The sequence below is a fragment of the Salmo trutta genome, chromosome 25, assembly GCF_901001165.1.
Source record: "Salmo trutta chromosome 25, fSalTru1.1, whole genome shotgun sequence".
Lineage (NCBI taxonomy): Eukaryota > Metazoa > Chordata > Actinopteri > Salmoniformes > Salmonidae > Salmo > Salmo trutta.
In genome coordinates, this window is record NC_042981.1 from 19,653,195 (window position 1) to 19,665,576 (window position 12,382).

At 44.0% G+C, this 12,382-nt stretch overlaps 1 protein-coding gene across 2 annotated transcripts in view; it reads left to right on the forward strand.

Moving 5' to 3' along the window:
* The window catches only part of LOC115162132 (tetratricopeptide repeat protein 7B), a 70,488-nt gene that overhangs the window by 19,649 nt on the left and 38,457 nt on the right, over positions 1–12,382 (forward strand). For both annotated transcript variants that reach the window (XM_029713145.1, XM_029713146.1), the window contains exons 4-10: positions 143–221; positions 333–511; positions 1,300–1,363; positions 5,124–5,207; positions 6,749–6,853; positions 9,290–9,347; positions 10,225–10,289. In XM_029713145.1, the coding sequence (XP_029569005.1) occupies positions 143–221; positions 333–511; positions 1,300–1,363; positions 5,124–5,207; positions 6,749–6,853; positions 9,290–9,347; positions 10,225–10,289 (634 nt within the window). The remainder of the gene's footprint in view (positions 1–142; positions 222–332; positions 512–1,299; positions 1,364–5,123; positions 5,208–6,748; positions 6,854–9,289; positions 9,348–10,224; positions 10,290–12,382) is intronic.

Below are 12,382 nucleotides of genomic sequence, written 5' to 3' on the forward strand. Positions count from 1 at the left end.
ATAATGTTTCCACTATCCTCCACTATATATAATATGTTTACACTATCCTCCACTATATATAATCTGTGGCCTCAGATGTCCAGTGCTTTCCCCCATACTTTAGAGACAGATGATGACATATTAATATTTGTTGTTGCCACAGTAACCTGACCCAGGGAGTGGGCCGCTTCCGGGAGATCCTCCGAGCTGTAGAGACCAGGACCACACAGAACCTACGAATGGTGGGTTCTAGTGTGTGTGTTTATGTGTGTGTGCGCCTTCCTGTGTGTGTGAGTGTGTGCTTGCCCGCACGTGCACACCTGCGCTGTAACACAGTGTGTTTTTCTTTGTAGAACATAGCCAGACAGCTGGCAGAGATCCTGCTGAGGGGGATGTGTGAGCAGAGCTACTGGTCTTCTCTGGAGGACCCTCCTAGCCAGTCCCACCTGGACGACCCCATGCTACGCCAGGGAGCCCCCTACACCAAGGACTACGCCCTCAGCCGCAGGCCACGCGTCTACTCCAGAGACAAGTACGGACCAACCTGTCTCTCTCTCTCTTCTCTCCCTTCTCTTCTCTCTCTTCTCTCCCTTCTCTTCTCTCTCTTCTCTCTATTTTCTCTCTCTCTCTCTCTCTCTCTCTCTCTCTCTCTCTCTCTCTCTCTCTCTCTCTCTCTCTCTCTCTCTCAATACTAGTATCTGCCTGTGTACAGACCTGAGATGTGTGTGTATCTACATTGGCACAATCTGACACTCCTAGGCAGCTTACCTACACATGAGAACCCCAATGGGACTCCGCTACGCTGGCTTGTTCATCAAGCTGAGCTGACTGTGGTGGTTTGCAGGCTCTGTCTCTTCACTCGTTTGATAACTATCTCTCTCTGTGTCTCTATATTTCCCTCTCTTTCCCTCTTACCCCCTTTTCTCTCTCTCTCTTCCTCTCTCTCTCTCCTCACTATCTTTCTCTCTCTCTCTCGCTCTCTCTTTCTCTCTACCCCCACTATCTTTCCCTCTCTCGCTCTCTTTCCCTCTTTCCCTCTCATTGCCCCTTCCCTCTCTTCCTCTCCCTTTCTCTCTCCCCCACTATCTTTCCCTCTCTCGCTCTCTTTCCCTCTTTCCCTCTCATTGCCCCTTCCCTCTCTTCCTCTCCCTTTCTCTCTCCCCCACTATCTTTCCCTCTCTCGCTCTCTTTCCCTCTTTCCCTCTCATTGCCCCTTCCCTCTCTTCCTCTCCCTTTCTCTCTCCCCCACTATCTTTCCCTCTCTCGCTTTCTCTTTCCCTCTCATTGCCCCCCTCCCTCTCTTCCTCTCCTTCTCCTCAGTCTGTTTTGTCCACAGGAGAACACAGAGGAGGCTCTGCTCCTGTTGCTGATTAGTGAATCTATGGTAAGAATATCCCTCTATTCTTCCCGGGCAGGTAGATTCATCTTTCAGGTCGTGCACCTTTTCAACAATAACAGCAACTGAACTCCCCTGGTTCTAATGTTGACAAGTTCATTTTTTCTCTCAGCCACATCAACAGTTTCATCCAGTACAGTTTCCCCATCACACTCCCAAAGTAAGGCATTAAAGGCATTGTTTGGTAGCTCTGACTCTGAACTTCCAGTAACAATTTTTTTCAGTTGATCCATTAGTTTAAAGGGTGTTAGATTTCCATTCTGTTTGTTGTTCCTTCTAATGGGTGTTTTTAAAAGCAGGGCCTCCAGTCATCCATCAAGCACAACACTCCTCTTTCGATTCTTCCACTCACCACACACTGCAATGTTCCCACAGCTACTCTGTTAACACTCTCCCACCGAACGAACGAACGAACTAACGAACTAACGAACTAACTAACTAACTAACTAACTAACTAACTAACGAACGAACGAACGAACGAACGAACGAACGAGTGTGCGTGTGTTCTCCCTGCAGGCCAACAGAGATGTGGTGTTGAGCAGGATCCCAGAGCCCTGGGGCGACGGGGACAGTATGAGATGCTCTCTGAGGTGAGGACATACACATACTGGATGTATACACACACAGAGACCCTTATCCTACACCTACACACACCTAACCGCCCAATCAGTAACCGTGGGAACACCCGAAAAGACCCACGGAGACCAATCATGGCCTATAGTTGCCCCGGTAACCGAAGCTGCCACTTTCCGTCTCTGGAGCCAGTAGCCGGGAGCCTTCCTGCAGTCCGGTCGATGGCTGGCTGAATGGATCTGATCTCATTGATCTGGAGACCTTAAGTTCATCCCTCCATCCCCCAGCGCTGCTCTCTCTCTCTCTCTCTCTCACTCACTCACTCACTCACTCACTCACTCACTCACTCACTCACTCACTCACTCACTCACTCACTCACTCACTCACTGAACAAGAGATAAAGCACAATGTCTCAGTCACTACAGAGACTCCAAGACACTGTTAGTGCAGTCATCAGAAACACTAGTCCAAAACACTTTAAAAATTACCTTGTCGTTCTTGTCGAGAGAGAGAGAGAGAGAGAGAGAGAGAGAGAGAGAGAATTGTGTTGATTCTGGTTTTGATAGCAGAAAGAGACAATGGTTTGGCTTGTGAATACAACAAGCAGCCTAGGGGAGTCTTGTGTGCCAAAGTTCTGTAAACTATGATCTTGAATATTCAACATTTGGCCTTGTGTTGTCTGTCTCACTTAAAAGTTTTATATCATGAAATTTCCATCTGAAATATGTTGGACATCAGATGGAATCCTATTTGAGTCAAAAGATGATATTTATATGATGGGTAAGATATATAAAACCTTGCAACTGACAATATCTAAACTATTGGAACCAAGACTTAACTGATATTGGCACGATATGGAGAGAGTGTTGGAACATAACCAACGAAATTACAGTTAACAAAAGTGTACGCTTAATCCAGTATAAACTAATGTATAGAATTTATTACACGAGTCTAAATTCACACATTCTACAGCACAACTGCAGAGTCATGTCCCGAGTGGTGCAGTGGCCTAAGGCACTGCATCTCAGTGCTAGAGGCGTCATTACAGACCCCGGTTCGATTCCAGGCTGTATCACAACCGGTCGTGATTGGGAGTCCCATAGGGCGGCGCACAATTGGCCCAGCGTCGTCCGGGTTAGGGTTTGGCCAGTGTAGGCTGTCATTGTAAATAAGAATTTGATGCCTAGTTAAATAAAAAGTCTAAAATAAGCAATGATTCTGTAATTCATGCCTTCTTGGAGTGCTATATAGTCCAAAAGTTATGGCCAGAGTTAGAAAGTTGGCTGTCAGAAATGTTACAATCGAAATGTTATTTTTATCTGTCTATCTGCATATTTCAAGACATAGGTGTGTGAGATACTCAATGGGTTGGACCCTATTTTCTCGAAGTCAAATGATCCTCCATCGTTAAGACAGTGGAAGAATCAAATGCATTATTATTTAAATCTTGAAAAGGTGTGGGCGACAGAGAAAAGCAGAATATCGCAATTTGAGGCCATATGGCATAGAGTCTTTCAAGCACTGGAAATAGATGCTGTGGGAACATGTGGGTCTGGGCAGGTGGGATGTCCTTGATGTTTGTGTGCGTCTGTCTGTTGTCTTTTGTCTGTATACGTTTATATTGAAAGAGAGTGATCCGGCTCTACGTATTTTACTGGTTTGTGACTCACTGACACTGCCCCCAGTTAGACAGGAATAAAGCAGCCCAAGAGTTAACACACACAGTAACTTTATTTAAACACACTGAGGAAGATGAACATGGGATGAAAAGTTGGAGAAGTAGTGGAATGGTAGTGTGGTGCTGATAAGTCACCGGCAGGAAATTTGTAACATATAAAGTGCATTCGGAAAGTATTCAGACCCCTTGACTTTTTTCACATTTTGTTACGTTATAGCCTTGTTCTAAAATGTATTAAATAGTTGTTTTCATTCTTCAATCTACACCCCATAACCCCATAACTACAAAGCGAAAACAGGTTTTTGAAATTTGAGCAAATGTATTAAAAATAAAAAACTGAAATGACATTTACATAAGTATTCAGACCCGTTACTCAGTACTTTGATGAAGCACCTTTGGCAGCGATTACAACCTCGAGTCTTCTTGGGTATGATGCTACAAGCTTGGCACACCTGTATTTTGGGAGTTTCTCACATTCTTCTCTGGAGATCCTCTCAAGTTCTGTCAGGTGTCGCGGCACAGCTATTTTCAAGTCTCTCCAGAGATGCTTGATCAGGTTCAAATCCGGGCTCTGGCTGGGCCACTCGAGGACATTGAGACTTATCCCAAAGCCACTCCTGCTTTGTCTTGGCTGTGTGCTTAGGGTCATTGTCCTGTTTGAAGGTGAACCTTGCTCCCAGTCTGAGGTCCTTAGCACTCTGGAGCAGTTTTTCATCAAGGAGCTCTCTGTACTTTGCTCCATTTATCTTTCCCTTGATCCTGACTAGTCTCCCAGTCCCTGCTGCTGAAAAACATCCCCACAGCATGATGCTGCCACCACCATGCTTCACCGTAGGGATGGTGCCAGGTTTCCTCCAGACGTGATGCTTGACATTAAGGCTAAAGAGTTCAATGTTGGTTTCGTCAGACCAGAGAATCTTGTTTTTCATGGTCTGAGAGTCCTTTAGGTGCTTATTGGCAAATTCCAAGCGTGCTGTCATGTGCCTTTAATGAGGAGTGGCATCCGTCTGGCCACTCTACCATAAAGGCCTGATTTGTGGAATTCTGCAGAGATGGTTGTCCTTCTGCAAGTTTCTCCCATCTCCACTTGGGAGGTGTTGGCAGGAAGTGGCAGAGCGTTGTAATTGGTTCTCGGCTGGAGCTGTGAGCCACTGATTTGGATCTGCTGGCTCCTGAGGGTTGATCTAAATATGGCTCCCCGTCTGTCACTTGGCCTTGTTCCTCGAGGTGATGGAGTTTTCAATGTGTTAAGGAAGGAAGGATTGCATTTCTTCTTCTTAGCACATTCTGGTGTCTTGCTCTGCTCTGCTGTCTGCTCTGCTCACAACTAAGAACTCTCAGCTCTCCCATTGTAATTTAAATAAAGAGTTGTTTAAAGCCTTTCATGGTTTTGACTTAGAAACCCTCAAATTCATCAATTTATTTTATCAAAACCCTATTTAAATGTACATGTAAATGTGATGTCAAGTGAATCTGACCTTTGTCTTGCGTCTGCAGTGTCTAGAGAGGGCCATGAAGTTTGCCTTTGAGGAGTTCCATCTCTGGTACCAGCTAGCCCTGTCACTGATGGCTGCTGGGAAGGTAAGTCTGACACCGTGACATCACTACTAGTGGTGCGCGGGTCAGCTGTTTGTTCACCCGTACCCGCCCGCAATTGCTAATAACCCATCTGCGACCTTCCCACTATATGTGATGAAATGTTAAATCTGAGGCCCTCAGTCAATCCTAACCCGCTAATATAGAAAATGTACTGTAGGCTACAGTCAGAGACAGCTGAACTATTTTTTGACAGGGTTTGCAGGATTATTTTGGGCCTGATTTAGATACAGCATGTTTCTGCTTATAATTTGACATTTTAGTTGTTAGTCAACTTGTATATAATTAGATACATGCAGCTTCACTTCTGTCATTATATGTTGCCCTAGAAGACTAAATAAACCCTGTCTCACCAGAATAATGTAATAGATCAATTGAATCAATGCATAAATCTAGTTGACATCAGTAATGTTTTCTCTGTCATCTCTGCTTCTTTTGCGGAGCAAAGACGTTTAGGGACCGGGGAGAAAATGCAATAACTCAACAATCAAAAAACTGTAAAGATTTTCTGTGCAAAATTTCCAAATGTCATCAATTTGACTGGTTGTAAGGAAATCGAAAGCTGTAAAAACTACCCAACATGTTTCTGATAAGATTTCAGTTTTGCTTGGATGCATATTTTATTTAGAAATACTATCAGCTTTTCTGATGCTGATAAAAATAGCACCTCTACAGATGGTATCCAACTGTGCATTCGTATACTCTCAAGATGCTGAAAGAAATAAATCATGTTTCTCAACTCCTGTTCCCGAGTAAACATTTTGCATTTTACTGCAAGAAATGCTTAATTCTGCAGGAGTTCATATTAAGGCTATGTGAGAGGTTATAGATCTACAGTCAGTTTCCATTTAACCCGTCTGAACAGTAGGCTACAGTTTCCTTGCAGTGCCATAGGCCTATTTAAAGTCCCTGTCGTGTGACTGTCGAATTTGAATAGCACCTTACAATCATCACACATAATAGCTGGCACTGCCATCATACTCTTTTTACCACTTCACCAAATCTTTCCCAAACATTACTTTTCTGGTCCTCCCTTTTCTTTATTTTCAACTCTCCATTTCGCAGCTTTTCTCTTATTGAATTCAACTCTGACATGATCCTTTTTGCTTCCATGGATCGACGTTAACTTCTTCTGCCCATTCCCAAAAGCAGTTGGTGATTGGCATGTAGGTTACTTGGCGTGCATACAGTTAGGTGCTAAAGCTTAGACTTATGCACTAATGCCAGAAAGCCTAAAATAATGAAAGAAAAACCTCAATGTGGCTTATAGATATAAACTGCACAAGAATTATAGATTTATGGATTTTTTAAGTTGTTGTTTTCTCTTTATTAAGCCAGCCACCCACCCGCCATTCATCCACACAATATTTCATGACCCTAAACCCGCCCCCGCGGATATAACCGCAGTGACTGCGGGTTATGAGTCAGCTCGCGCATCACTGATCACTACTGTGACATCATGCTTATTTTATCAATGTACACTACAGCGTTACTTTGTGCTTCACCTAATGTGTGTGTGTGCGCAGTCGGCCAGGGTGGTGAAGGTATTGAAGGAGTGTATCTGTCTGAAGCCGGATGACCCCACCATCCCCTTACTAGCTGTCAAGCTGTGCATTGGAGCACTCCATTGGGTGAGAACGGCAACAAGCCCTGCCATTGTCCCTCAGAGATCTCTGATATAAATCACTATATTATTTGTCCTTTATGATTCGTTTTCTGTACATTATAATATTCTACTAATTTTTCTCTTTCTTTCTCTTGCTCACTGTTGTCGTGTCTTTGGCTATGCCGGATTAAGTGATATGACATGCTAACTTATAAAATTATTTCTCTGTAATTAATATTACCTGATTAAGCTAATCATGTAAATGTAATTAACTAGAAAGTCGGGGCACCACAGAAGAACGTTTATAGAGCTGTTATCTTCCGAATAAACTCTTAAAATACTTAGTAATATTTTACATCGATAGCAGTCAATATTAACCCTTATCTTATTTTCAGTCTCATAATGAAAGTTGTAAATTCTTGGTTATCTTCACGAACTCTGGCTAACAAGTTGAATCAGCAATACAAAATTGGGTTTAATTATGTATTTACTAAATACCTAACTAATCACACAGAATTACAAATACACAGGATACAAATGATGTCATACAGAAAACGTCCTTGTGGACGGAGCCTGTATCATGGCTGGTTACACAAAGAAAAGGGGGTTGGGCTTGAATGAAATAGCGGGAAGACTTAGGAACAAAGAAACAGCAGCTATGCTATCGTAAATACATTATCTTATGCATTCTAAATTACCGCCCATTTGGAAAAGGAAAATGCAATAAATATTTACTCTGAGCTGCGCTTCGGTAGATTGGTCGTAGATGCTGGCCGGGTTGGCCAACAGATCTTCCTGTAGTGGAAGAATGTCAATGGTGGTAACTTGGATACGTGGTGGTATCTTCGTCTGGTTGTTAGACTGGATCCGTCGTCCGTCCTTTCCTAGCCCACGTTAGCAGCGGCTAACTCAACGGCTAGGAAGTATCACTTCTGTAGTGAATAAGCTCAAAGTTCATACCAGTTCATACCATAGCTCACGCCGAGGTTGGCTTAGTTCTGTCCTTGATATGTGTCTGTCCTTCTAACGTAGAGGCTGCAGACCTCCCGTACTGGAACATACTGGCCATCCCCTCGTCAAAGGCTTATATAGTGGAGAGGGGGGAAGGAGGCGCCCCATCGTTTATAACCCCATGTCTCTTCACAGGGTTGGGCCACTGATCGGGCAGGGCACCTTCCTTATGAAAACCCAATTCTCTCATTTGGAAGCTAAAATTACATTTAATCTCCTAACAAACAATTTCAATATCAAACATTTCAATTGCATAACAATTCCATGTGACTCTGATAACTAGAGGGTGTATACTTTCTCAGGTACAGTTTATGTTGTCCTGTCATCAATCATAATGTCTCAGATAACAATGAACTGACATACATACTCATTACGTTATTAAGCATATTTCCAACTGGTTTTATTATCAAAATATGGTTCCTTTCCCCATTTGTTTGATGTTCCCAGACTCTCTATATTTAACACAGGCTATTCAAGTCCTTCAGTAGGGTCAGAGAGAGAGGGGAAGGGAGAAAGGTATTTATGGGGGGGTCATAAACCTTACCCACAGGCCAACGTCATGACACTGTCTAGCTGGAGGAAGGAGAGTGTTTTGCTAAGATGGTGGTGGACATGGGGGAGAAGGCCTCAGAGTTCCGAGCTAAAGGTTACCTAGCCATCGGCCTGGTGTACAGCCTCAAGGCCACAGACAGTGAAGGATAGCTCCCACTTTCAGCCACAGACCTCGTACAGCTTTGCACCTAGGGCCAGTGCTCTGTCTCAATTGCTTAAAAACATGTCCTCTTCTCGTCTCCTCCCTTTCATTTGCCCTGATTGGACAGGTAAAAACAATGGGGGAATCTCAGTAGGATAGCTTTCACCTGCTCAGTTCTTTTAAATCAGAGTGCGGTAAGGAGAGGAAGGATTTTCAATGATTTTTTGTGACATGACCAGGAAACCTTCTGGCTCTAGATTCTACCCTCTCTCTCTCCCCACAGTTATCATTCACCCCCAGACACACTAACAGCAAATGCCTAACTGATGTATGACAGTCCCACAGTACATTGCTCTCCTCTCACTACCACATTCAGCTTATCTCCACTGGAACATATGGTGTAGACAAGCTGAATATTTATGACATAATGCACCATAATGTGAGCTTCCTTCCCTCCCTTCTTCCTGAACATAATCACTCTCCTCTGGTTTCTCATTCTCTCCCGTTCTCTCAATCTCCTTTCTTTGCTCCCATCTGTTGTTCACTCTATTTCACTCGCTCTTAAATGCTTTCTCAATTTACCCGTGGCTCTTGCATATGCTTCCTTCTCTCTTCTCTCCTCTTCTTTTTACTACTGTCTTTCCCTTCATCTAGCCACTTTCTATTCTCATTTTATCCTTCATCTCTATCTCCTCTCCGTCTCCCACACTGCTCAATCCCCCTCCTGTCTCTCTCTCTCTCCCTCTAACCCTACAGCTCCCCTACGGGGGTTCCAGAAGGAGTATCAGAAGAAGGCCCTGGGTGCGTTCCAGAGGTGAGTCAGTTTTGTAAGAATTTGGCGATTTAGATGTCACTGTCTCCCCTATCCCTGTCTCTGTGTCTCCTCTGTCTCTCCCCTGTCTCTGTGTCTCCACCTGTCTCTGTCTCCATCTCCCCCCTGTCTCCCCTGTCTCTGTCTCTCCACCTGTCTCTGTGTCTCCACCTGTCTCTGTCTCCATCTCCCCCCCTGTCTCCCCTGTCTCTGTCTCCCCGGTCTCTGTGTCTCCCCGTCCCTGTGTCTGTCCTGTTTCTGTGTCTGTCCTGTCTCTGTGTCTCCCCTGTCTCTGTGTCTCCCCGTCTCTGTGGGTTCCTGGGGCCCACCTGTCCCGGGTTTACCTAATGGAGGCAGAGTCATCCTTAGTGTCACACCACTCTCCTTGTCCCCTGTCCCCCTTCCCCCTCCCTGTGTCTCCCCTCCCTGTCCCTTTCTCTGTGCCTGTCCCTGGCTCCCCTAATGGAGGCAGAATCATCCTCACTCTCACACCACTCTCTTGACACTTTAACTATGCCGTGGTGTAAAAGAGGCCATTTAAGCCTCTGACACAGAGAGTGCTTGGGAAGAACCATGTAAGCCAACCTCTCTCTTATGGTGGTTATGGTTATGAGCAGGACAGGACAGGGCTGGGCAAGGCTTGTTCAGTAGGGGATGGGTGGATACCTCACTCAAGGTTAGTCCCCTGGTGGTCCCAGTGTAATAGGACCTGATACTCTGTAGGATAGTGGTTCAAAAAATCCCACTGAGTTCATTCATTTCCCTGCTTTATGATATGATACTACAAGCAAGCAGCATTCTCGGTAGCAGTCATGCAAGTAAAAAATGATATTTGAAGGACACTTTTCCTCACTCATTTCTCCTCATCTCTCTGTTTCAGGGCCCAGAGCTTGTCCCCCACAGACCGCCTTCTACCTGGCCCTGCAGCTGGCTGTGTCACGACAGGTAAGGTCTAGAAACACACACACACACACACACACACACACACACACACACACACACACACACACAGTGGCTCAGAGAGTCATGATGGGACTAATCTGTGTGTGAAAGCTGGTCAAGCAGCACTGATACTCTCTGTAGATAGAGGTGTGTGTGTGGTCAGTGCTCTCTGTGGGTCTAACCCCAAGAAGTTCTGGAAAATGGTTAAAGACCTGGAGAATAAACTCTCCTCTTCATAGTTGCCCTTGTCCCTTAATATTGATGATGTGGTTGTTACTGACAAGGAGCACATGTCTGAGCTCTTTAATCACCACTTGATTAAGTCAGGATTCCTATTTGACTCAGCCATGCCTCCTTGCTGGTCCAACATTTCCTCATGTCCCACCCCTTCTAATGCGACTATCCCCGATGCTTCTCCCTTTTTCCCCCTGTCCCGCTTCAAAGTTTCTCCCTGCAGGCGGTCACTGAGTCCGAGGTGCTAAAGGTGATCCTTAAACTTGATCCCAAAAAAACATCTGGTTCAGATGGTTTAGACCATTTCTTCTTTAAGGTTGCTGCCCCTATCATCGCCAAGCCTATCTCTGACCTTTTTAACCTGTCTCTCCTCTCTGGGGAGGTTCCCATTGCTTGGAAGGCAGCCACAGTTCGTCCTTTATTTAAAGGGGGAGATCAACTGTTATAGGCCTACAGTGAGGGAAAAAAGTATTTGATCCCCTGCTTATTTTGTACGTTTGCCCACTGACAAAGAAATTATCAATCTCTAATTTTAATGGTAGGTTTATTTGAACCAAAAAATCCAGAAAAACGCATGTCAAAAATCTTATAAATTGATTTGCATTTTAGTGATGGAAATAAGTATTTGACCCCCTCTCAATCAGAAAGATTTCTGGCTCCCAGGTGTCTTTTATACAGGTAACGAGCTGAGATTAGGAGCACACTCTTAACTTTTTGGTGACGGGGCAGTATTCGGAAATTCAGATGAATAACGTGCCCAAATTAAACTGCCTGCTACTCAGGCCCAGAAGGTAGGATATGCATATTATTAGTATTTGGATAGAAAACACTCTGAAGATTCTAAAACTGTTTGAATGATGTCTGTGAGTATAACAGAACTCATATGGCAGGCAAAAGCCTGAGAAAAATTCAACCAGGAAGTGTGGAAATCTGAGGTTTGTAGTTTTTCAAGTGATTCCCTATCCAGTATACAGTGTCTGTGGGGTCATTTTGCACTTCCTAAGGCTTCCACTAGATGTCAACAGTCTTTAGAACGTTGTTTCATGCTTCTACTGTGAATGGGGAGAGAATAAGAGGTCCTGGAGTCAGATGACTGAGAGAATGACATGAGTTCAGTGGCGCACGCTCCCGTGAGAGTTAGCTGTGTTCCTTTTCATTTCTGAAGACATTGGAATTTTGAACTTTTTTTAACTTTTCGTCGTGACATTTTGTGCACGCTTCCTGCATTTGGAGTAGTGAACTAAACGCGCAAACAAAAAGGAGGTATTTGGACATAAATGATGGACTTTATCGAACAAAACAAACATTTATTGTGGAACTGGGATCCCTGAGAGTGCATTCTGATGAAGATCATCAAAGGTAAGTGAATATTTATAATGCTATTTCTGATTTTAGTTGACTCCAAAATGGCGGGTATCTGTATTGCTTGTTGTTGTTGTCTGAGCGCTGTACTCAGATTATTGCAAAGTGTGCTTTTGCTGTAATTTTTTTTTAAAAATCTGACACAGCAGTTGCATTAAGGAGAAGTGTATCTATAATTCTTTGAATAACAGTTTAATATTTTATCAACGTTTATCATGAGTATTTCTGTAAATTGATGTGCTCATCACCGGAAGTTTTGAGAGGCAAAACATTTCTGAACATTACACGGCAATGTAAAATGGGGTTTTTGGATATAAATATGAACTTTATCGAGCAAAACATACATGTATTGTGTAACATGAAGTCCTATGAGTGCCATCTGATGAAGATCATCAAAGGTTTGTGATTAATTTTAGCTGTATTTCTGGTTTTTGTGACGCCTCTCCTTGCTTGGAAAATGGCTGTGTGGTTTTTCTTGTCTCGGCGCTGTCCTAACATAA